General features: G+C 35.2%; 1 protein-coding gene across 1 annotated transcript in view; it reads right to left on the reverse strand.

Annotated features, from left to right (window-relative positions):
* PTPRK (protein tyrosine phosphatase receptor type K) overlaps positions 1-27769 on the reverse strand; it is a 586650-nt gene that overhangs the window by 135913 nt on the left and 422968 nt on the right. The window contains exon 8 of the mRNA XM_017879345.1: positions 4380-4682. Coding sequence (XP_017734834.1) covers positions 4380-4682 — 303 coding nt within the window. The remainder of the gene's footprint in view (positions 1-4379; positions 4683-27769) is intronic.

Raw genomic sequence — 27769 nt, forward strand, 5'->3', positions numbered from 1 at the left:
ATCCAGGCACAGAGGGTCAGTGAGAGCACCTCTACACATCTGTGGCTACTGCTAAGGCTGCCATGGGTACTGGTTTGTCTTGCAGGAGTACCTGTTGTTTCCATTATATGCAAATGACATACACTTATGATTATATTGAAGGAAAATGTATTTCTTCATCCTTACATATCTCTCACAGAAGGTGGCTAATGGCGGGGAAAAGGAGTAAAATATCCAATTAATGAGTAAATGTTGATTTGATGGCATTGTAATTATAATAACTGCCTATGTTTACCTAACACAATTTAGCCTACAAATACTATAAAATGGCATGGATTTATTTTACTGAACAATGTTCAATAATAGGGATGGTTTAAAATATCTGTATAAGTCTGCATTGAAAAAGGGGTAGAATTGGAAAGTATCTTCCCTAGAAGTTTTGTATTTCTATGCTCTTACACTTTTTCTGTTTTGACAATAGAATTCACTACAAGTACCTACAGGTTGCATTTGTAAGAGAAGTTTGTGGGAAAGTTGTGGACAAGAGAGTGTCATACTACTTGTTGTGTACTTGGATGAACATAGTAGATGAGAGAAGGAACTACACTTAGATGAACTAAAAAACACACATAAACAGGTGAGGTGAGGTGTGAGCACAAACAAATTAGATTCAGTAACTTTCTACATTTGAAGGAAGACCATGTATACAATTATAGACAGAAAACGTCTGTCTGTAGCTATGATTTGTGTAAATAGTATATGAAGTTACTAAAACCATTACCATGGCAGTCTGATTGCAGGGAGTGTCACTTCACATTTCCACATCAACAACTTTTAATGGAAACAGAACGCTCAGAACGCTGACTTTCGTTTCCCTGCCTGAGAGATTTATGACAGCTGTTTCAGCTACGTTTTTTGGAAGTCTTTTATAATATAACTCTCAAAATGGAAAAGAGAGGGGGAAATAAAATATGGGTGGGGCAAGATTATATTAGATAAGCATTATAGCCTTTAACATGTAATAAATGTACATTTAAAAATAGCTTTGTAGTCTCAAAAAAATGTCCCCAAACCAGGTCTTTCTGCTGAGCTAACTTCATAACATTGATTTTATGAATGCTGGAATAAAAAATGAAAACAAAACTCGTACAGAAAATTCTGTTCATGCATTAAAAAATGTATGCAATAAATTAAACATAAATTCTACCCTAGGGTTCTGGTGGGAAATGGTTCTAGTTTTGCTCTCATGATTTATGGATGTCCCCAGAATTCTTTTTATAAAATTATGCCCTTTTATTAGTTGGTTGATAATTTATTCTATTTCTATGTCTATAGGGCAGCAATAATTTAGTAACACTGACTTAATCAGATCATCATAATCCATCTATCTTTGCAACAACAGATTATGATTTAGGTTTTCTTTCCCTGCTCAGGAACATTAAGACACGTCAAGTATTCTATGTAGGAAGTGAAGCTCACGCGCTGATTTGAAGATGGAGTTACTTGCAAATACTTCATGGAAGAGTTTACATATCAATAATTAAATATGACATATAAAACAAAAAGAAAAAATTATGCTCATAGTAGAAGGGACTAGTTTGTGACAATACTATGAAATAATAATATGAAACTTAGTATCATTAAAACTGGTAAAAAATTCTTCAAATCAGAGATTAAAATAAAACTAGGATTGAAAATGATATTAGAATTCAAAATATTTTGAAAAATAGTTAATGCCATTGTATTTTTACAAAACTATTTTAGATAAAATAAATAGTACAGTCATGAGTTTGATCAATGTAGGGCATAATTTAAAATTCCAAAGCAACTCATTCCTTGATTATTAGTCTAGTCATATGCATACTGAAAATGCATTTAAAATTTAATGCAATATGAAAAAGATTACATAAGCCTGGCTGCATTCTTTTGTTTGTGGGAAAGAAGGGCAAACTAACAAACCATATCAAAAAATACCATCAAAATGAATTGTATTACTAGAGAGTGACTGGCTAAAGCAGCACAAAACTATGTAACTGAGTGTACCATTACCAATTAGGACATGATTTTTTTTTAAGGGTAGGCAATAAAACATGTGAACATACTTTAATAACTGAAAACATGGACTACAAAGTGCCTAGTGTGACAGAGACCTTGTAACATTTATCCCATTTTAAAAGAAAAGATAGAGATTTTTTGGAGCTTTTGAATCTGTACTTATACTTCTCATTTTTATCATGTGTCCATGAAACAATTACCCCTAATCATTCTTTCTTGCATAAATACGCATTGAGTTGTGTGCGTGTGGCAGGGGTAAGATACAAGGATGTTTGTGTGTTTATAAATTAGGAAAGGGGTGTTGTTTAAATGTTGTTGCTGCTTCAATTAGGTGCCAGTTCAAACATGATATCTAAAGTAATTATGTTTGGTTATCTCAAATATGACAAAAGTACATTCATCATAAGTAAGTCTTAGGTTTATTCTCAGAAATTTTAGGACCATGAGTAACTCCATGTATAGTTTCCGAACTATATTGTTTCCTTCAAATTTTGAGCTAAATGTCGTTAAAGGGCTCTCACTTCTCTTATTGCAACAAAAACAGCAAGGCAAATGAAATGATGGTCATTCCCACTTTCAGAGTGGGAGAGTTTGAAATTATAAGTATTTGTAGAAACTATAGCATAATAACCTATTTTATGGCAAGCTAAAAAGACACACCTGATCTAAAATTCAGAACTTGAGGGAACTTGGGAATACGTGGTTAAAAAATACATCCTGTTTTATGAAACCCAAATAAAAATGTAGTCCAGCCGGACACGGTGGCTCACGCCTGTAATCCCAGCACTTTGGGAGACCGAGGCGGGTAGATCTCTTGAGGTCAGGAGTTCAAGACCAGCCTGGCCAAGATGGTGAAACCCCATCTCTACTAAAAATACAAAAGTTAACTGGGCATGGTGGCGGGTGCCTGTAATCCCAGCTACTTTGGAGGCTGAAGCTGGAGAATTGCTTGAACCTGGGAGGTGGAGACTGCAGTGAGCCTAGTCAAGTCACTGCACTCCAGCCTGGGGGACAGAGCGAGACTGTCTCCCAAAAACAAATAAACAACAACAAATATATATATATATCCCTACTGTCAAGCTATTTAAGGAGAAGTTTAGAGTTTAGAAGGGGGTGGAACCTCACATATCACTTAAAGCCCTTCATTTAAAGATGAGAACCGACTCCTAATTTAGCTTTGCCTTAGTTTACCATATGGCACACTTTTATTTCTATATGGCTTAATTCTTAAAAGGAAATTTTGAAAGGAAATATCTTACATCTAAAGAGTGACTTATTGTTATTATTAGATTATCATTTGCAGAATTTTATATGTTTTTGCTCAATTAGGAAATATATTCTCATTCAAATTATAATATACTGTAGTGCTATAACAGGTATGTGAACATTGAAATACTAATATAAATATTTGTTCATATTATTTATTAAGAAGTAACACACAGAAATTAGACAAAGTACAGTTTAGTTACTTGGATGGCAACAAGATATATAAAGAACAGCTTGCTAATGTCTAATAAAGGCCATTATATTAGACTTACAGATATGAACTGTTGCTTTCTTTTATATTTATATTCACATAAAACCATCTAAAATGAATAGAAATGGTAAACAGTATAAACAGTGTTTTCTTTCTCTTTTTTTCTTTGAGATGGAATTTTGCTCTTGTTGCCCAGGCTGGAGTGCAATGGCACAATCTCAGCTCTCTGCAACCTCTGCCCCCGGGTTCAAGTGATTCTCCTGCCTTGGCCTCCTGAGTAGCTGGGATTGCAGGCACCCACCACCACACCTAGGTAATTTTTGTATTTTTAGTAGAGATGAGGTTCCTTCACGTTGGCCAGGCTGGCCTTGAACTCTTGACCTCAGGTGATTCACCTGCCTCGGCCTCCCAAAGTGCTTGGATTACAGGCGTGAGCCACTATGCCCAGCCCAACAGTGTTGTTTTCAAATATGAGAAAATAAAACAGCTACTATTGGTTTATAAAATACAAAACCTTAAGTTTTTTATCAAGTGCATTTTACCAATAGGCAATTGATATAGTGCCATGGATAGTAAAATTATTTTGAACATTTGATTTAAAAAACCCCTTCATTTAGGTTTTAGTGTAGTTGCTACTTCTGTATAAGAAGAGAGGACAACAGAAGTACATTTCATTGAGTATTTGGATGCTTGTCTGAAGAATATTAGGTTTTGTAAAAGGCAATTGTTTTCCACAGTTGACCTCATTAATAACATTTACATGATTTCAGAAACCAATTCAGTATTGGGCAATCTTAAGTAAATCGTAAGCAATCACATTATTCTTGTTAGAGAATTCCCCCTTTTAAACAGCAAAGTATGCGCATACCATCTTCATCAGTTTGAATAATTGTCTCTTCACTCTCCTTCCTTCCCTCTGGATTGGTTAGGATCATCTTGAGGCTGACATTTGTATAAGGTGGCAGATGGTTCACAACATGCTGAGGGGCTTTGGGGTCCATGTCCAAACAGTCTGCCTTGCTCTCGTTGTGACCACGGAAGTAATGGTAGCAGATAGTGACATTAAAAGTGTGGCAGCGCGTAATGTTGTAACCCAAGGATTCCCAGTCCACAGCAATCCGTCTTGCCTGTATTTCAGCAATCTTTAATGTCTTTGGGGTTCGCATAGGTTCTGAAAAATAAATCAAAGTTGCAGACAGCTGTCAATTATATCATGAATAATCTTGGAAAAGTAAAACACCAAGTATAACATAGCATATGCAAATCTAGAAAATGTGGAAGTCGTGTTTGATTTTCATTTGCTTTATTTACTCATGATCCTATTCTTGAAGATTTCAATCAGGGATTAAGATTTAACAACAGGAAAAGAAAAGCAATATAAAATGTCAACAACCCACAGTACTCAGGAACTTGGCAGAAAAATAAAAACCTGAAAATGTAGCCACCATGCCTTTATAGTTATTTCTGTTGTTACTACCCAATTCTCTGCCTTTCTTTTGTCTTTATTGAGCAAGTGAATTAGCTAATATATCAAAATGGATAAGAGTCAACACATTCTACTTTGTGATTTATCATGTCACTAAGCTATGCTGTATACTAATTATTCTAATTGTAGCAATAATATACTACCATTTACAAGAAATGACACACATATTAATTAACATTAATTATTTCCATAGTGATGTTATTCATCAAAGCAAAAAACAATGGAGAAAAATTACAAGAACATATGTAGATATTCACATTGTCTTCTTTCCTTATTGATCTCTTTCTTTTTCTAGAAAATATTCAGGTCTGACAATGCATTCACTGTCACCCAAACCAAACTGGGAGGTGAATTTTCCATTCAGCTGGAAAATACTGGCAGAACTGAACACTCCAAAGACTAGAATCCATCCCTCACTGCTTCCCAAGTGTATTCTTTCCTCATTCAAGACTAACTTTAATCATCTAGCTTAATGAACATAATTACCCTATGAAAGTCATGGCCATGGCAACATATACACAGTAAAGAAACTAATGCACAACAAAGACTTTAATTCACTGATTTAACAAAAGGAAAAAAGTCAAGGCATTTCCGATGCCTCTCTTAACTCATTAAAGATAGTCAAATTCTTGCTAAATGGAAATCAGTAGGGAAAATAACACAAAAAAAGTCTGACTTGGGGCTTTTATAAATTTTGTTTTGCTATTAAAATCACAGTTCCGTAAAAATATTCAGCATGCTACACAGATGGCAAGCCCAAACTGGGATTCTAGTTCAATGTATTTAATGTGCAATCCGAAATGAACTCTGGTGGCCATTTAATTTAAAATCGTAGATTAAAAAAATCTACATATATGCAAATTAATCTTCAGTAGAATCTAATGCTTAGGTTTTAAATGTTATTTGCCAGTCTTATGACTATTCACAGTATCCAGCCTCCCAACTTTACCACTTTCATTTCAGACGTTACCTGAAGTCCACAGCCTGGAAGAAAGACGTGGCTTTCTAATTATTTTAAAAATCTTTTTATATGTTTAGCTGTATGCTAAGATTTTCCCCACATGACACAAGAGTAAAGTGATGATACTTTCAATTTAGTCTAGTTAGACTGAAAACACAGTCTTTGCTATGACTGCCCACCAGCTAACCAGGCAATGAGAACTAGGATCACCCTAAAAATTCCCAGGTAAGCTGCGATCTTGCTCCTCCTAGGTAGCAACTAGATACTATTTAGTAGCTATGGCCAGATTCAGCCATACCTTGCTCTAAAATTATACAGAATGAGAAAGTAAGATTTCCCATGAAAATACCCAGAGTATATGAACAAACAATGCCTATACAGCAATGAGAGAAAACACCACAAATATTTAATCCCCTAGTTTTTTAAATTTTTTATTTTTTTAGATCTAGCACTTATACACTTGTTTTAACACACCCCTCATTTTAAATCTGACATTTTCCCCTTTTATATATTTCTCTGTTTCTAAGTCATCACACTCTCTTGTCAGTTCTTTTTATTTTGTCTATTTAGTCTGCACTTACTCTGCATTTTAATATCATTTTGAAAGCATACCTAGACATCTTTCACACTGTAAAGAAGACAGAGTAGCTCTGCATCCTCAATTCTCACATATCTAAGAGTGGGCAAATGATTTATTTATTGTGTGTTATGCAGAAAATGCATAGGATTTACTTTAAGTGAGAATTTTATTTTAGTGTCTTTAAATGCTGCTTACTTTGGCACTCATTTTATTAAAAACTCATTTAAAATCGAGATAGAGTAGCTTTATTAGTCCTACACAATGTATATAAAGTACAATCATAATTTCAGTGACCAATACTTTATTAACTGACATAGAAAAACAAAGAGTTGTGGAAAGAAATAGCTTTCTAAGAATTGACAAAGTCAATATGTTATTTGAAATTGACATTTTTTTCCACAGTTTGAATGTATGCTTTAAAGGGCCCTGTTGTTGATGAAATAGTGACTTAGACATAATTCTGCACTCACTTTAGGATAGTTTTCAGAAACATATACACAACCAAAGTAAACACACACACACACAGACTGAAAATCAAAACTTGATTGTTTTGAGCTGTGTGGAATTAATAACACAGAGGGAGTTATTGAATAACTGTATTTTTTTCTTAATTGGCATGCACCTTAAATTTTTTCAGTTTTTATTGTGTTGGGAACTTCTCAGGGTTGTGTGTATATAGACACACATATAAATATACACATATGCAATACATACATGTGTATCTTTATGTGTGTGTATACACATACATATGAAAGGTGTATACCACACAAACTTCTCTGAATACTATTCACTTAGACATAGGCTGATAACTATATGCCTATGCATTTTTATATTAGAATATTTATAAACAGCAGGGACTTGAGATGGTTCTACTACTATAAAATCCATTCAAAGAAATTTTTCTCAAAGAATCCAACAATAAAATTGCCTAAATTATTGACCTTAATCCATTATTTCTCATGCTTAACTAACAACTGCATTGTATTTCTGAGGTGTAAATACATAAATAAAAATTTAACATTTAAAATCAAAATAACTTCTTGAATTGCCATAGAATAACTGAAAGCAAAAATATATTGTTTGGAAACCACTGATATTTATGAGCTGGCCATAAGGGCTACTATAAGTATTAAATAACTTCAAGATACGACCTAGCAGGGTCAGTCACTCATAGAGGTACTATAGTAAATCGTATTTATAACAAATAAAAAACCATAATGGTGGTGAAACAATGGAGAACACAGTCATGAATTCATTATCTGTCCATTGTTTTGGAATATGCTACATGTTCTTCCTCCTCTTCAATTTTTTGACTTTCTTTTTTCAAATCTTTATTGGGTACTCCATATATTATAATTTTATATATTTCCTTTTTTTAAATTAATTAATTATTATTATTCCTTTTTTTTTTTTTTTCATTTCTAGTAAAAAGAAAGAACTGGAAAAGGCTGTAGGGCAAAATTTTATCTAAAACTTGGAAAGAAACAAAGCAATGCTGGGCGTGGTGGCCCACACCTGTAATGCTAGCACTTTGGGAGGCCGAGGTGGGCAGATGGCCTGAGCTCAGGAGTTCGAGACCACCCTGAGCAACATGGTGAAACTTTGTTTCTACTAAAAATACAAAAAATTAGCCAGGTATGGTGGTGCATGCCTGTAGTCCTGGTTACTTGGGAGGTGGGGGCAGAAGAATCACTTGAACCCTGGGGGCAGAGTTTGCAGTGAGCCAAGATCGCACCACTGCACTCCAGCCTGGGTGACAGAGCAAGAGACTCCTTCTCAAAAAAAAAAAAAAAGAAAGGAAAAAGAGAAAGAAAAAAGAAACACAGTAATAGAGTGATCTTCATGCAATTTTAGATCAAGTCATCCGTCTATAATGAAACATAAAAAGACTTTATTACTATATACAGTGTACCATCCTAAGTATTAAGTATTCTGGAAGGTACTAAAGTAAATAAAGCATAATATTAGACCTCAAGGAGGTTCCATGTTTATTAAAATAAGCTAAGAGAAAAAAAGATAAACAGTATATTTATAAGTGGCATATAGGTAGAATAAAATGCTATAGGAATTCAAGAGGGATAAATAACTTCCACCTTTCAAATGGAGTAGACATTTGTGTTAGGTCTCAATGGATAGAAGCAAGGTCTTTAGACCTCATTTGGCTAAATAATACAAAAAAAATGGAAGAAACGAGATGAATAACAATATAGAACACAGTTGGAGAAAATTTGTAATCCCACTTGATTGCTGTACAAGTATCATATAGGAGATAATACAGGAAAGGTTGGTTGGGAAAAGAAGGGGTAAACTTTGGATGTCATGGTAAGAGGCGAACTTAGCTAATAGACCATGAGAAGTCACTAGGGCTTCTGAGCACGAAGTTAACATAGTAAAATAACAACATTAACAAGATAAATTTGGAGGCTGTGTCAACTGTGGAGACACTGAATGTAGAGAAATCAAAAGAATGTGATGTGTTAGCAGAGAGACTGGGGCTAAGCAAGGAGGGGGACAGCAGAACACTCAGGATAGGAGCTACTGATGTGGAAGGACAACTGAAAAACTTGGTGCTTACTTGGATTTGAGTTATGTGAATGGATACAATATAGCTAATGTGTTCATACCAAATCACAAGGAAAATTAAGGTTCTCTTAAATGAACAGAGAAAGTTCAAGAAGAGACACAGATTGGAGGGTAAAATGATCCAGCAATTTCTTACTGCTTATTTATTACTTTCTGTTGGCCAAAAAGTATACTAGAAACTAAGGAGGCAAAGATCAATTTGACAATGTCCCTGGCTGGGAAGCAAGGCATACAAGCAGTACTTGAACTGATATATGTGTTTTAGATAACTTGGAGAACATTAAAAAGAGAAAGAGGTCTAAGTGGAGGCATCAGTTCACCTAAGTCAGGAGTTGGGGTACTCTCATCCTTTCAGAGATAAGAGGAAGAACAAGAGAGAAGGTAACAGATAAGGATAGGGCGAGAAAAAAGAGAGAAAAAGAAAAAGGAGAGGGCAGAGGAGAAATGGAGAGAAGGATGCTCTGAGAGAGAGGGAGAAAGAAGGAAACAGAACAGAGACAGAGACGAGCATGTGCTAGTGAGCATGACGGGGGCAGGTGAGCTTAAAGGGAAGGTGGTGGTAAGCACATATGTTACAAATTCATTCACAAGAGAGACCAAAGAGAATTGCATAAAATCTAGTGTCTGCCCCATTCTTTCAGATGAAAGAAAAAAAAAAAAAGAATTGGAATGAAGGCAAGCTGACTTTTCTAAAAAGACCCACTAAGTCAAAAGCAGAGGTCAGTACCAGAAACCCGATCTCACCACACAAAATATTAAGTGTGTGAGGCGATGGATAAGTAGCTTGACTTCGCTATTCGTGTTGTATTCGTAAATCTTAACACACTTTGTATCCCATACGTTTATACATTTATAAATTGTCAACTTATAACTTTAAAATAGAAACACCATGATGTCACTTTTTCAGATCATTCTACGTTTCTTTTTTTGAAATTTGTGTTCAGTGTCCTCAAGCTTGTCTAACCTGCCTCATTTTGTTGTTGTGGTTCTGTTCTGTTTTGCTTTAGGCTTTTAGCGGCCTGAAGCCATGGTTTTTAGTTTCTGTTTCTAGTGATAAGTGGAAAAGAGGGAAGAGGAAGGGGTTTATTGACCCAACCAGAAACAGAAACTAAGAACTCATGACATGACTGTTTATTTCCCTTGGACACCCCATCAATCATGGAGTGAAGACTGGGTAAAAGCTATGACACAGGACTGAGCAGAGGAATTAAGAAGGCTGAAGGTCCTGTGTGTTTTCATATACTTGAAGAACAAAGTCAGGGGCTAGGGGAAGTGCAGATAGAACATTAAGAAGCTGGTAAAAGGACTGGAACTAGAAGTAAAATCCAGTGCTCTTCCCATTATACTCTTTAGCTGATGCATCTTGACTTATTTTATTATATGTTCTTATCTACAAACAAAAGGCATAAGGCTCTCTTCCATTATTTCATTTCCAGTAAGTCCAAGGAAAACAGTTAACTATTAAATTAAAAATACATATATTCAATAGGAACTGTCAGCATTACCTGGTTTTATCCTCCCTGTCAAATGTTCATCAGCAAGGTTTACTAACCTTTCCCACTTCTTTTTCGCCTTTTATTGTCCAACTAATTCTTAATTGTTACAGTGAGAAAGGCTATAGGAAATCAAGATGAAATATAAAGAAATGGCTGAAAATTTATATATTGAGTCTTTGACCAGTATTACATAATTAGCAAGTAAATAAACAAGTAACATATCACTGCCCTCACTTAAATTCTAAATAGATCAAGTATGGTATTTATGCCTGTAATAATTTATGTGTTAAATGTTTAACCCAACTTGATAGGCTAAAATGAAGAACTACTTAGTAATTCTCTAAAGGTTAATAAAAGTAAAGACAACATGAACAAACAGAACCTGTTGACTTTGAGTCACCTCTCAAGAGCAAGATGATTTAACACATGGTTCTAGATAACAGATAAAAGGGAATTTAATTTTGTTTTTGGCACGTGCTAAACAACTCAGGACATGTCAGGTCAATATCCCTGTCCTTTTGTAGTGATAATTTGTAGTTACTCTGAAAGAGTTGTGAAAACAAAAGCTTTAGCATCTGTAAAGGAATGGAAGGCAGGGATCATATTTTCCTAGAATCAGTTTTTAATGATAAAACTTATTATGCAGCTGTCAGTCAGAGAAAAATAGAAGATGTCCCAAAGCTCATGCCAAGGAAAAAAAAAAGAGAAAGATCTTGTCAAAGATGTACACAAACTAAGAACGACGAAGCATAACAGGAGCTTCGTGCTCCTGGCTGCCTTTTCATCACAAATCTTAGAAGCTGACTGCAAAATACAACTTTCATTCCATTTATCAAAACAAATACAAGAAAAGTGAATTTTCTGACTGCCAGAGAAAATATTTGTTAGTGTAAATAAAAAAGAATTGAGATGAAATTTCTGGACAAAGGTGAAATAAAAAAAGTGAAAATAAAAGCAAAGAAAACAGTGCTGCACCTTGGGGAAGGAAAACTTAAGGTCTTTGAAAGACATTGTGTTTTACTCTTACCTCTAGGTGCTTTGTAATTTTTATTCTTTTCCTCATGGTAAGGGTTGAGGATAATCAAGGTTTTACATTTCACATCTTTTCAATGTTACAGCAACATTAGTCTTGCCAAAAAGATTTCATCTCTGCTCCCATGGGTCAAATTGAGTTAATGATAAGTCGGTGAGATGACTTGATTAGTACTGTAACATGAGGGAGCCTCAGGTCCAGGAATAATCACAAGCCAACTGTCAGCTCTTTAGGCTTTCTGGCTGTGTTGCTGAAATGACATGCTTGGACTCGAGGGATATAAAGCGACAGAGGGTGGATGGCTCACTCAGCTTTCCTGCAGAATCACAGTAATATTTACCCAGTGCCATCAGAACCACACCAAGCACATCATCAATTTAAAACAAAACAGGTCATCACCACTGCTCTCAACACTCTAACTGAAGTTTATCAGATAATTCTAATAAAATTAGCACTTGGATTCTCTCTGCATTAATGCCAGGGAAATTGTTTGATTTTAAAGGACAGTATTACCCAACTGACATGGAAAAAAAGGCAAAGATAATTCTTTTACCAATAGACAGATAAATTCCACTAAATGTCTTATCATCAGACCTAATTCCCAAAATGAGGGTGACTGAAAATTTGGAGACCCTTTTATGTTTTTCACTTAACATTTTTTGGTAATGTTATTAGACTGTTGAAAAATATGTAACTACAACCAACGAATCCGCTTTGATTCATCTCTGATATTGCACATCACATTCATATAAATCTTAAAAATAGGTAACTGTGCATACTTGGAGAAAATATAAAATAAAAAATATATTTTCTTAATTTATAGAAGAAAATAAGAGAATAATCTACATCTGTAAGATCAAGCTTTATTTTCATAAACTTTTAGCAACAGTATAAATCATAGACACAAAAAGGTAGAGTGATTTGTGTACAACCCTAAAAAAATGTAATATGGAAAACACTGCTTCATAATATACAGTGTAAAAAGTAAGGTGACTTTAGAGGAGCTGTACATAGCAATGACAAAATTCTAAGGGGAATTTTCAATGCTTCCTTTATCCCTAAAAGAAGATAAATTACCTACCTTGTAGGTTGTTCTGAAAAAGGAGGTAATATTTTGCATGCCAAGTATAGTGGTTGATCCATAGTATACGGTTGGAAATTTTTATTTTCCGAACAATAAAGCAGGTCATTTCAATATGTTTCAAACTTAAAAGCTAATGAAAATGAAACCTAAAAACCCAGTTCTCTGTGGCAGTTGAAATAACTCCAATTATTCATTTCTTCTTGTAGTCACACTGTTTGCCATGTGACTTTGCAACTGCTCACACCAAATGGGGTCTGCTTCCCCATGCTTTGATTTTGGCCTTGCTGTGTGACTTATTTTGGTCAGCAGAATAAGGCAAAAGTGTGGGTGTGCTAGTTGTCAGCCTATATCTCAAAAAGTCCCCTGTTCTCCTGCTTGCTCATACCTCTTCTAGAATATGAGATACATGTGGAACAGAGTCAAGTTGCCCGAGTTGTACCAGAAGAAGCCAACCTATATCAGCCAATAGCCAGTCCATCCATGGATACGTAAGCCAGTCAAGATCATCAGAGGCTAGTAGCCAACCATCCCATAAGTATAATTAATATATGCGTGCTCTGTGCCACTGATAAGAGTTTGTGGTTAGTTGTTACTCAGCATTTTAATACAGGCATTATTTCTAATATCTTCATTTGGTAAATTACCTTAATATTTATGTGAAGATTCTATCGGTGGTATCTACAACAAAACAGTACAGTAATTTAAGAATTGCATTTCTCTACTATTGTGTTGTGCTGAACTTAAATAGTATCCTGTTTTTAATAATAGAAAACACTTATTAAGTGCTTAAATGTCCCAGATACCATGGTAGTATGGTATATGCCTTAAAACGACTTTTAATGGATATATTTTTGTCTTCGTTTGCTGTATGCTCTTTGAGGAGGGGTTAATTTCCTCACTATGCTCCCACAGAGAATAATAAACTAAACATTGGAATAATAATTATCCTATAAATAATAAGACATATCAATACTTTATTACAAACTGTAGTAGGTTACCAGTAACTTACTCCTCCAGCACTGCAACATAACATTTATTGAATTTTTAAATTTTTTATGTCAATATGATTTTGTAGGTATACATAAGAGAATCTGTAATATAATTGGAATTTCTTCACTCTTGAAGAGGACTGACAGAATACATATATATATATAAATCCAAATCCCTCTAATACTGCTGAGGTACAGAAATAGTACATGTTTTTCTCAACTACATAAATCCCTTGTAAATATTTTATATCTCCCCTTGAATTGGTCAGTCAATTCAGTCTAGGAAAATCATCATGAAGTATACTAGTTAATAAAATGCTAAGAGGGCCCAGTTTTAAGTGAGACTATCTTGTGACATGGAGCTCCTCTCCCCGCCCCCAAATAAACCATTAAAATTACATTATAATGATATTCCAAGTATGTATTTCTCATTTTGTTCCTAAGATTATGATTTTAATATGTCAGCTTAGGTCCTTCTTTCCTTCTAGAAACTTATTAAAAAGACTGATTTGCTTTTGATTACACATCTAGAAGATAAAGAGGACAATCGTAAATTATAACAGAAACAGGATATAGTATACAAAAGTCAGCATGACTATGGATACACACTTTTACACCTCATTTGACTTTATAAAATGTAAGTGGTAACATGCTTGCTTCAGGGAATAGAAAGACAGATAAGGACTGCAAGGTTGATGATTATTTGTCCATTTTCTTTTCTGAAGTCACCATTTATTCTATGCCTTCATGCATGATTAACAGCTTGCAGATCCTTCACCTATAATCAATAGTTGTGAAGTCTTATATTAGGTTTAGAGATTAGACAGCCTTGATTATAAATTTTATTGATTTGTACAGCTTAGCTGCAGAAATCCCTGTACATTTTTCAGAGATTAAATTAAAAGGAGATATATGGCCTGCACATACTAGAAATGTTAGTGTGATTATAAGGTGTGACCTCTTTATACTCATTCCTCTAGATGAATAAAACCTATCTAGTGCACTAAAACATGAATCAGCATGTCAACAAGCATCAAGCTGAGATAGTAAACACAGTGAAAATGTGACAAAAAGAATTACAAAACTGCAAATAAACCTGCCTTAGACTATAATTAATACAGGCGACTTGCAAGGATTAATTGCTTCAGCTCATTGGTAAATTAGGAAATTGACAGAGATAAGAATAATGACCTCCTTAACTTCTACCTGGAAAATCTGAGCACATATTAAAATGGAAGATTCATGATCTTTTTTGAGATAATGGAATGAAGACAATTTTTTTTTAATTACTAGAATAAATATGGTCATTTGAAAGTTAGCAAATAACTTAGGGACTATTTACAATCATAGCAAACTCAGCCTTATGAATATTCTCACTTTAAAAGCTTTTATAGTACCGCTATATATTTTATGTCCAGTAATTTTAAGGTCTGAGGTTGTCCAGAAAAATTTTAATAAACATTTTAATAAACATCCATACACTGAAACATTAGAGGAGCCTAATATTTTCCAGTGTCAAAATCTCACCTTTCCATGTTTATAATTTTTTGAACATTAGTTGACCTTTGTTCCTTATGAAATCTTTCATTATTCTAATTGATTATATGTCAGAGCTGAATAACTCCTATATATGATGACATATAAAATATAAATAAATAAAAGGAAATTCCTCTTGATATATACCTAAATAATTCATTTCTTTACTTTTGAAAAGGTATTCAAAAATAAATGTTAGAGCATGGACTGGCTCAAGCCAGTCTATAGAATTAGTCAAATGTTCCAGTGTGTTTTATACTGGCCTTAAAAGAAAATAAAATCCCCTTAAATCATAAAAGTAAAAAAGCAATTTATGTATCAAATACTTTATACAAAGTATTTAATGAAGATATTTTCTATTAAAATCTACTGCTGTCTTCAAAGGGTTCCATTCCATAGGAAATCATAAAATGTTAACAACACATAGAAATGACAACCTAGAAGACTGGTTTCCTTTGTTTCCATAAATATGTCCTGGTAGGGCTACATTGTGAAGTGTTATGTAGAAGATTCTGATCTGTATATTCACAGAAGAACAGTAAACAAAGATGGAAGTGTGTAAAAGTGTAAAAGAACTAGGGGATTATTTCATGTTTGTTCTACGAATATACTTAGTATTCACATTTTTTTCTGTATCCGAATCTATATTACCAGTTCCAACCTAGCTCTTGAATTCTGGCTCTGAATTTCAAACCGCCTGTGGATTTCCATCTGGATGCTAACATACTGTTTAAAACAAGATTCATCATCATCTTTCACAAGCACCTCATTCTAACCTTACTGCTTCTATTAAGGATGTTAGTTTCCAGACTAAAACCTTAAAGACACCATTGGCTCCTCTGTTTCCCACATAGTCCCTCATCTGTTACCAAATCTACTTAATACATCCTTTAATAGAATAACTAGCAATTCTATGTCTTTCTCTTTAATTCAGGTCCTAACTTTCTCTTACCTGAACTATTAGGAAATCTTGCTACCACCAATATTTGTAGTGTATTCTTCATCTAGACCTCTGAAAGTACAGTTCTAATAACCTGTGCACATCCAAACAATTGTTAGAGATTTCCCAGGATGAACAAAATACAGTAAAGTTCCTTTGCCCTAGAGCCCAAAGATCTTCTAACCACTTTATCTCATGTATTCTCTCAGTGCCCTGCACTTCTGCCAATGGATTCATCTGCTACCAAACTAATGTAGCACTGTCCAACATATACCATTATCTATTTCATTCCATCTAATCAGAATACATTCCCCACTATTGATCTCCCTATTGAAAGACTTCAATGTCCAGTTAGAACATACTATTCTTTCAGTGAAAGCTTGGTCAGGAAGTCTGACAAAGTAACAATGTGATAAACAATGTTTCAATCTATACCTCTATTAAAGTGTTTAGTGCATCATGTCTTCCATTCATTTGGGTGTTTGGGTCTCCTATATTAACACATATGCCCTATCTAGAGATAAATGGTTTATGTAAACTGAGCCTTGAAGAAATAGAGCTCAGTAAATGTTAAAATAAGCAGCTAATATGCTTGCAATATATAGCAGATTTTAAAAAATAGAATAAACTCCAAGATCAGTTGCCTAGTAGCCATATAATGTCAATAACAAGTATCTTTATCAAATAATTAGCAAGAAATTACAGAGACCAGATCATTTGCTTAGGATTCAAAGACGAATAAGACATGACTCCTTTTCTTATGTAACTCCCTATGTGATAAAAGTGAAGGCTCACAGGCAGGTAAATTTTATTTTTATGTAATAAAGTCAAAGCACTATTGGAAAAAAGAAGTAAATAAAATTTAAAAGACAGGAAAATAGGGCGTTTCCCCACAGGAGTTACCAATCAGCTCTTTTCCAAAACATGACTACATGCTTTCATTGTAAAGTGAGGGGGTATGAAGGACCTTCAGAAATAATAAGGTTGCAGAAAATCCTCCCAGCCATTTTAGACAGGAAAGAACTTCTATTCAAATTGCCATATTTCTCTACTACTATATTCATTCATTCCAGGTGGAAGAAAGTGTGCATGGGGAAGGAAAATACTTTTTAATGTTAATCTCCAGGTAAACCTCTTCCTGAACTCCAGACTCATGTATTCGATTACCTACCAAATATTTCAACTTGTTTGTCTAATGAGTATCTCAAACAAAATCTCTAAATCCGAGTTAATGTGATTCCATAGCATGTTCCCTGGCCAGGCTTTCCTATCTGAGTAAAATCACTCCCGTATTTCAGTTCAAAAACCTGAGAATCATCCAAAGGCCTTCCTTCATCTTGATATAGAAAAGAGGCAGGGAAATACTGGGTAGAAGAGGGCAGTTCCCCAGCAAAGGCCCCACCCTCAAGCCTGGAAACACGTGGCCCTAAATGTTAACAGGTATTCCTGTTTTTGCACCGAAATGTTGCCTTTTGGCCTGCCCTGCCCCCCTATCCTCTTCCCATATTAACCCCAAACCCCAGGTTCCTTGAGCAGATGAGCAGATGAACAGATGAGCAGAAGAACAGAGGAACAGAAGAGTGGAACAGCAGAGAAGGAGAGAAGACAAGGAGTGTCTGAACATTGAGGAGTTTGGCTGTGGAAGGCTGGAGTGGAGATCAGCCATGAAACAGCCAAACTCCAGGGGAAGATCATCTTCCCACTCCATCCCCTTTTCAGCTCCCCATACATCCCACTGAGAGCCACTACCACTCAATAAAACCCCCTCATTCACCATACTTCAAGTCCTTGTGTGACCTGATTCTTCCTGGACACCAGACAAAGACCCGGGTACCAAGAAGGCACTGAGCTGGTTAACACTTAAGCTGTCTGCAGATGGCAGAGCTAAAGGAGCACAGTAACATACCCACTGGGGCTTCAGGAGTCACAGGCACACACCCCTAGTGGCTACTGTGGGGCTGGAGCCCAAAAATGCTCGCCCTGGTTCCTGCACCTGCCCATCTGCACGTTCCCCCTCCTGTAAGGGGTTTCAGCTGAACAGCTGAGCCGCACCCCTGTTGCACATCCTGCAATAGGGGTCAGAGAACTCTCCCATTTCAATCTGACATATTACATCCATTTCATCAGTCAATTCTTTTTTTTCCCCTTGCATCATGTTTAGATTATAATCTGTCCACTTGATCATGACTTCCACCAATGCCATTTATTTCATTTTAGCCATTATCACCTGAGGCTGCAATCAGTGAAACTCTCCATACCATATCAAATGAACCCTGCTTCCTCTTTGACCTGTCTTGCCGCAATTCTTTTACAGGGATCCTGAAAAAGCCCCCAGTGACTTCCCATCTGAATCACAGTAAGAGTGGAAGGCTAGGTCCTGCAGATTGTTTCTCCCCACCTCATCTCACCTTCACTGACCTCATCACCTACTACTCAGCCTTGCTCGCTCCATTCAAACACGCCAGCTATGCTTCTTGCCCCAAGTAGGACCTTTGCACATGCTTTTCTCTCTGCCTAGAACGTTACTCTACCAGATATTCATGTGTCTCCTTTCCTCGCCTCCTGTGCGGCTAAATGTGATCTTCTTAATGAAGCTTTCCTCGATATCCATTTACTTCTTCATTTTTCTCCCAAGCACTTATCGCCATCTAAAATCATTTATATTTTACTTACCTTCATTATATTCTGTCTTTATTTTTCTTGCTTCTTTTTGAGACAGAGCCTCGCTCTGTCGCCCAGGATGGAGTGCAGTGGCGCGATCTCAGCTCACTGCAAACTCCGCCTCCCGGGTTCACGCCATTCTCCTGCCTCAGCCTCCCGAGTAGCTGGGACTACAGGCGTCCACCACCTCGCCCGGGTAATTTTTTGTATTTTTAGTAGAGACGGGGCTTCACCGTGTTAGACAGGATGGTCTCCATCTCCTGACCTCGTGATCCGCCCGCCTTGGCCGCCCGAAGTGCTGGGATTACATGTGTGAGCCACCGCGCCCGGCCTATATTCTGTCTTTCCACACTAAAATACTTGGTACATAATCATTGCTCAATATATATTTGGGCTGATAAATTACTGACTGAATAAATAGAATGGATCATTGTGTATTCTTCAGTCAGTAAGTTCCTGGCATATAAGTGACCTATACGTTTTTATTGATTGAAGGTTACTTTTTGGTAACAGAAAAGCCATCAAAAAAAGCTTATGTCTCAATGTCGTTATAAAATGAGATTTAAACAACTGACCAAGGTAATGCTCTAGAAAAGACTTAACATGTTTTAATGTTAAAGAAGCAAAGTAAAATATGAATTAGAATAACAAAATGTCAAATTATTTAGTGAGATCAACTGAGAGAAGAGGAAAAGGTCACCGAGAAACTTTGAAATTTTCAAAGGTGAAAATATTGGATAGAAGAAAGTTTACACATAAAGATGAAAATTTGAAGAGTACTTAAAACATTTTATTTATCATGAATATTAGACTAGTTTAATAATATTCGTTTTTTAACTGCCTTTTAGTTGTTTCTTGATCTTTCAAATAGCTGTCTCTGTGTTTTGCTCCAAAATGTAGAGAGCAAGTTTCTCCGAGGGCAGAGACACATATTTTGAGAGGTTCACTTATGCTTCTTATTCGTGCGTAAGGCGTAGAGTAAGAAGCAATGAATATATTAACTTTAACGATTTTACCCTAACAGGAGGGTTATGAAATCTAAGGCGCTTTGAGCATAAAATATCAAAATAAACCTCATGAAGACAGAGAAAGAAAATTCTTGAAGTCAATGGATGTTACTTTCATAGCATAGGAAGAACAGATCTTTGGTGTCTTAGATTACTTGATATTCCCATTTAAAAATTAGATGCCCTGCATGAATTAAGTTTAATTCATAAACAACTGATTTTGTTTCAGGTTACACTGTAGAACAGATGCTGCCATTAAATGCACATTAAACATCTTTTTCATTCACATGGAGACCTAAGGAGTTAGTTCTTTAGAGCCTGAGTCATTACCATTTACCTTGAGTTTAATGTCACTTAAGTTCTATCATTCCGGAGATCAAGTCCCATTGTACACTGCTTTTAATTTTACCAACGTGATTATGATAATAGCCTAGAACAAGTTTCACAAGAGTATTTCCTGGCTTCTATGTGTTTTCCTCCATTGCTGAAAAGGTCATACATTTTATGAAATGCCTTAGTGAGTAGGCTGTGGAATCAGACTACAGGTAACTTAGTGCAAATCACTTAACATCCAGACATCCTTCCCAAATCTATGAAATGAGAAAAACAAAAAACAAAAAACTACTGTCTACCTTATGGAGTTGAATTAAGGATAAAATAAGATGCTATAATGCAGAGTACATAGAAAATTATCTGGCAAACTTTATGAATAAAATGTGGTTATTAACTTCATTGTAGTTGTATTATTAGTGGTCTACTAGCATTATCACTTATAAGAATAAAACCCTGGAGAGTTTTGGGAAGAATTGTTTAGTTTTTTGTTGTTGTTTCTTTTTCTTTCTCCAAACCCAATTAAGTGCCTGGATGTTTATCCATCTTCTACTCCCTCTGTAGAAAATAAAAGCATAGAGTTTTAATTTTCAAAATGTCAAGGTAAATAATTTTGGGAAAAAAGCATGATTTCTGGATTACTTTGCCCATTTTCAGGTGGTTGAAAAAATGTGCGTGTAAGGTGGTAGGAAAAACATCTAACTTGAATAAAAAAAAAAGCACTAAAATCTAATAGAAATCTGACATATAGAAAACCATACAAAAGAATAGACAATGCTGCTAAACACAAAGCTTTTCCTCTAAACCAAATCCCCTGGGCCTACCCACTCATTTTCATACACGAATGCAAACTGTCTTTTTATCTACAAGTGAAATTTTCAATATATCATTAAACATTAGTACTGAATATTTCAATAATTCTTTTGAATGTAAAACTATAGGGAGAATTGTTTTAAAAATTTAGTTGCTTATTTATCTTCAATATAAATGAGAGCTCAAGAACATTTCTAGCACCCAAATGTCATGATCAAACTGTGGCTGCTTATAACATTCCAATATAAATTCTTTCTTGGAATATTTTAGTATATTTTTTGTAAAGGTAAATAAAAAAGAATTTGGTAAGTATAAATGATCTGAGGGTCTAACAGAGGTACTTTACTATAAATTCTTCAAAACTGGGTTTAAAGAAATATCCATATGGCTAATTTTTGGATTGTTTTAAAATTAGAATGATTTGTTTTAAATACAGGACAACATAGCTAGACATTTACTAATACATTCTGATAAATAACCCAAATTAAGCAATCCATGTAATTGTACTTCAACAACTGAGGTTACTCATAATTCATTAGTATATATGTTTATCTCATATAGTATTATATCATATATAAGTATATAAATTGTCTGTTTTTAGAAAAATTTTATGGCATAAATGGAGGGCCTTAAGAAAATCATGAAAATATAATACTCAGCAATTACAGTATGACAGTTTCATCTCTTTTCCTTTTCTTCTTTTACATGCTTTGAGAATACATTTTTGTATACATTTTCTAAGGAAAACTGTAATTCAATTCTCTGACTCACCAAGGAATAATGTATAGCAGAAATACATACATACATATATATATATATATATATACACACACACACACACAAATATCTAGTCAGTGAAATGCATAAAAATGATTATAACGTGATCAGTGGTGAAGTAGCTCTCTATAGTAAATGCTATGGGAAGAGGTTGTATGAACCGCTGTGTGCTGGAGATAGCTTCAAAAAACATATTATCTGAGCCTCTTTGTGAGGAATGGGAGATTGATGGTAGGAAAAGGTAGGGTGAAGGGTAGGGGAAGAAAAGCACCTTGGGAGAGAGGATAAAAGACTTGGATGGGCAAAGGCTTACGCTATATAGTCAAGGAACTACAAACAGCTCCGTGGGGTTAGAGCATCAGTGAAAGGGAATAATGCAGGACATGAGACTGGAAAGAATTTGGGACCTGGCCAGGATCAGCCTTGTGCTTAGGATGAGGCATGAGCATTGGCCAGGACTGGCGAGAGTGTCATTGAAAGTTTCTACACATATCTATGCCACGTGAAAGTGTACTGAGCAAGAGACTGAAGAGAGGGAGGAGAGTTAGCAGGAGTAAAGAAAGGAGAAGGGCTTGACTTGCCACTGCGTAGCACATGGAAGGCAGGGGAACCTAGCAATGCCAACAATGTAGGACGTGTAGGATTTGGGGAACTAAATGTAAATGGTGAGGGGAGATAAAGTAATTCCCAAGGTGCCTGCTTGAGTAACCAATTGATAGTGATGACACCATCTACTCAAGAANATTTTAAAAATATTTTGAAACACTTCCCCTAAAGCAGAAGAATGTACTAATTCCTCTAGCTCAAAGCTGTAAAATGTAAAAAGTGATGGAGAAATAAATTGTATTTCTTCAAGATCTTTAAAATTATTTGTACACGAGTAAAAAAATATAATTTTAAGTAAAAGAATGATCAGTTGTTTCATCAAAGTTAAAATAAAGAAAAAGTGTTTGTATATCAATTTGCCTTAAGTTACATACACACTATTTCATCAAACTTCTTTTAAAAATGTAACAAAAATATCTGTATTAAGTCATAATACTTGTGACACTTTGAGAGATGAGCATTTTCAGGTGTCTCCAATAGAAAACCTGACTCTCTCAGTGTGGATCTGCATCACTGGACAAGGATTCACATGGAGAGGCATAATTGAGATGGCACCTCCTGATGAGCAGGACAGCAGTCCCCTACATGGGGACATGCCAAGGACTGTGTCACGAGAGGCCTCTATTTTCTCCTTGACATAATCATATTTCTTTTCATTTGTCAACCATCTCATCATTGCAATGTGCTTTTAATTTTACATGGATCAGAAAGTGATCTCTCAACCATTTGATTATGTCCCAGGTCATGCCAAAAACAAACCAAATCCATAAATAGCAAACACACACACACACACACACACACACACACACACACACAATTTTACTCAGAATTAGTTATTTCTAAAGCACATTCTTTAAGTGCCAACATTGTTTTAGTGTCCGTACTGACTTTTTAAAAAATCATACTAAGTTTAGTGTTTCCCTCATATGAAGCTAAAATAACAAGCTAATACAGTTATTTTACTGAATAAAAAATAGGTAAGACATTGTCAATAAAAATGCAATAAAATAACAAAAGAAGAAAAAATTTGACTTTTGATTGTACCTAGTGCAGGAAAAGAGAGTAGAGGCAACATGGTATGTACTATGTGCCATGGAGAAAGCTTTATATATATTATTTCATTTAATGCCCATAAGAACTCTAAATGGCAGATTTCCCTTGATAAACTTTACAGAAGAGGAAATTGAGTAACTTACTGATAGGGGATTGAATAATTTCTTGATAGTACCTTTGGTGAGGTACCTTGCCATAACCTGTCCTCACCTGGTCAGAATTCAAATTCAATTCTGACAGATGCAAAAACAATATTCTCTTTAACACTGTACAGAGTTCACATTTAAAAATCTGGAAAATGTAAATAATGATATATGAAGAATTTTCCAGTGTCTTAGTCTGCTTGGGCTTACATAAACTATCATAGTCTGGGTGGTTTCCAGAGCAGAAATGTATTTCTCACAGTTCTGGAGGCTGGGAATCTGAGACTGGGGTGATAGCAAGTCGGGTTCTGGTGAGGTATCTCTTCCAGGTTACGGTCAGCTACCTTCTATTTTTATCCTTACATGATAGAGAATGAACTAGTTCACATCTCTTTCTCTGAGAAGGACATTAATATCACAGGTGCCGCATCCTTATACTACATTTAAACCTAATTGCTTCCCCAAACCCTGACCTCCAAATGCCATCTCAATGGGGTAGAGGGCTTCAACATATGGATTTTGGGAGAACATAAACCTTTACCTCATAATACACAGAACAGAATTATAATTTCCAAAAACATTTAAAATAACAACTACTATGTGTCAATGATTATATTTAATTTATATTGTTAAAACAATAGCTTTTAAAACAATATTAGAGCGAGAAAATGCAAATGAACAGCCTAATCAGCCTTCTAAATGAGCCCCATGCTTGTCATACTTGCCCTTTTACACGTTTCAAAAGTTTGAAGTGTAAGATTAATTATGATTTTCAATGTAACCCACATACATTATTAATAACTGTTACATTATTAATGGCTCACACCTGCCACAAGGATTGTTCTGGTCCAGTTGTCTTATCTATCTTATTTTTAAGTTGTATTCATTATTTACATACACTAAATGTCTTTTTAAACTTACTACTCTTTTCTTGCTATATGACGACAATTTAAAAAGGTATCAGTGTCTCAGAATTGGTTCATCAGGGACTAACAATGGTAATGAACATAAGCTAGCTCCTTACTATAACGACAGAGTCAAGTGTCAAAATATAATGTGAACCTCTTTGTGCTAGAACAAGCAGTGATAGACAAGAAAGGAAGCACAACTTTACTTGAAAACTTGGATTTTCTTATACTGGTGATCCATTCATATCTGCAGCTCAGTGAACTGTTCATAATAAAATATTTTGAAATAGTCGGTTAAATCTATTGACTATTTCACCATTTTCAAAACAAGCCCAGTAACCTCTGTAGTAAAGCAAACAATGGTTTATAGAACAAGAACAAAACATTTTCCATAATATAATTGATAATTTTAGTCCCCCAAAATGAGAAAGGATGAAAACAGAGACTTCAATTGATTTTCTCATAAGTAAAGCAAGTGTATACACAACATTTTTTTTTTTGGAGAGACAGGGTCTTGCTCTGTTGCCCTAGCTGGAAAGCAGTGGCTCAATCATAGCTCACCTTAATCTAGAACTACTGGGCTTGAACAATCGTCCTGCTTCAGCCTCCTGAGTATCTAATACTACAGGCACGCATCACCATGCCAATTTGTTTTATTTTATTTTTTCGGGCTACTTATTTTTATTTTTATTTTTTTGTGGAGACAGGGCTTCACTATATTGTTCAGACTGGTCTTAAACTTCTGGCCTCGAGCAATCCTCCCATCTTGGCCTCCCAAAATGCTAGGATTACAAGTGTGAGCCACCATGCCCAACCTATCAACACTACTTTTGAGTTGGCCCCTGAGAAAATTAATGATAAATATTATGCACTCAAAGAATCAGGACACGCTATTGACAAAACGTCTACATCAGTGAAAAATGCTAGACATTGTCTAATGTCAAGGTGGAGGAGCCATGCAATGTGGAAAAGTAATCAATCCCTGTCTTTTGGAAGTAGTAGCCTACATATCATTTAACAGTTGAACAAGCCACTGATGTGCAGAGGATATGCTCTTGATAGATGTGTAGAATCAGCTTGAGGGCAAAAGGCTCCATATCTTTTGGTACCAGTCATCCCATAGACCCAGGACTACATATGCAGGAAAGAGGCAGTGGATTCAACATTAGAGGAGCACAGATATTTATGCAGAAGGGAAAGTTGGCACTTTGAAGATAGAATTAAATTTTTTAAAAATGTCAATACAGATATTTCATTCATTTGAGAAGAGCCAAGAGTCAAGCACAGTCCTATCTGATCTTGATTCAGTGTTGAAGGAAATGATCAAAAACAGTGAATCTAACCATGTATTTTCAGTGTATTGAGTGAAAAAATGGGCAATGAATGCAACGTTGCCTTGCCAAACTGAAGAATGTTGACTATCAAGTGGAAACCAGCTCACACGGGTTTTCAAAAGGAAGGCTGAGATGAACACATTTCTTGCTGACAGAAATGCTATTTAAGACCATTCGAATTGTTTCAGGTGGTGTGTTCCAAATAGTCCAATTCAGCAATATTTTCAGTTTACTGAATGTCAGGACCTATATATCACCATGTGTGACGATGAGGATCACCAGTTCAAATGACACAATTCTTGCAAGTTTAACTCTAATCTATATCAACATCACAATAGTTTTCTATATTTTTGAGAAAGAAAGTGATGTCCTATTGGTAGGCATATTTAAAAATTTATCCAATGCTATAACCAAGTATGAAAAAAAATTACAACTCCTGAATGCAACCAAAGACCATGTAAAAATCTATTTATCGTTATATCCTAATAAATTTAACCCTCTAGCTTTTGAGTCAGACATGCTTGCCAACTTAGATGCTGACAGTTTGTCAAAAGTGCTTTCCAGTAAAATATCTCTTCACTGTTTCTGGTTTAACCTTAGATCCAAACATGCAGAACTACCAGTAATTAAATACCTGCTAGAGATCGTTCTTAGTGACCTGCAATTATGGAAATAGTTACTAAGTTAGAGGAAATAAGGAATCAGAGAAAAAACACACTAGCTATAAAACTTAAACTTATCTCAGAATATTCCTCTTAAATCTGCATACAAATGACAGTGAAAATTGCTATTATTTACATCATTTTTCTGATAGGAGACAAATATCACTTTTATCTTGAAATACAGTTTTATATTCACTTAAAATGTACCTATAACTGGGTTTTCTAAGTTATAGGAACACACCTCCCTCCATGAGAGTTCCTCTCTCTCACCCAACCACCCCATCTGGCTAACTCTTCTTTATTATCCTTTAATATCACTCAGCTCAGGTGTTCTCCAGGATTCTTTATTTGATTCCACATCTTCTCCATGCTCAGTTAGATGCCTTTATAATGCTTTGTGACATGGGTATGGATCTTGCATTTTTAGATGATCAGTTTATATGCTTGTCCCTACTACTGGAGTGAGGGCACTTCTCATTTCTTTTCTATTTTTATATTTCCAGAACCTAGCATGATATCTAACACATAACAGGTGTACCTGTGAATGACTTATGATTGAATGAATGCTCAATTTTACCTGTGAGGATGGAGGGGAGGGTGCTGAAAAAGATTTTATAGCTTTAATGAATTTATTCTTCCAATGTTATTACTACTCTTACTATCCACATCTGACCATGAATAGTGAAGTAAATCTTGATAAGACAGAGAGCTGGTTGTGGGGGCTAATTACAGATTTGCTCAACAAATATGTTAATTTTAGAAGCTGACTTTTACTTAGTATCCAAACTTTTTACTATAGCATTCTTAATGTGTATTTTATTTTAATGACACTAAACATTTATTTCAGCACTTAGTTTGAATCACACTGAAGAGAAATTTAGTAAAGAGAATGGAAAAAAATAAGTAAAAATATGTAAACACTGCATGCATGGCTAGTACATATGATAGAGTTTCTTTAAGTGGATATTATAACTTTCTTGGATGGAAACACATCAAAAGAAAATGAGGTATTGAATCATCAGGACTTTTTATGTGAATATGAGATCTCAGCATTTGATTTTAGGATGGAGAGAACATAATTTAGTAAATTACGATGAATTCTTATTGGCTCAGCAAAGGGAACACACTTATGAAAACTGTGGTACACTAAAAGCATGTGACAGAGGAAACATAAATCTGAGTATCACAGGTTCAGATGTCTGGAAGAGCTCTTGACAGGTTATCCGGGCTGGCAATTGCTCTGCCTTTTTTTTTTTTAATTTTTTTTTTTTTTTTT

The sequence above is a fragment of the Rhinopithecus bieti genome, unplaced genomic scaffold (assembly GCF_001698545.2).
Source record: "Rhinopithecus bieti isolate Rb0 unplaced genomic scaffold, ASM169854v2 scaffold_19, whole genome shotgun sequence".
NCBI lineage: Eukaryota > Metazoa > Chordata > Mammalia > Primates > Cercopithecidae > Rhinopithecus > Rhinopithecus bieti.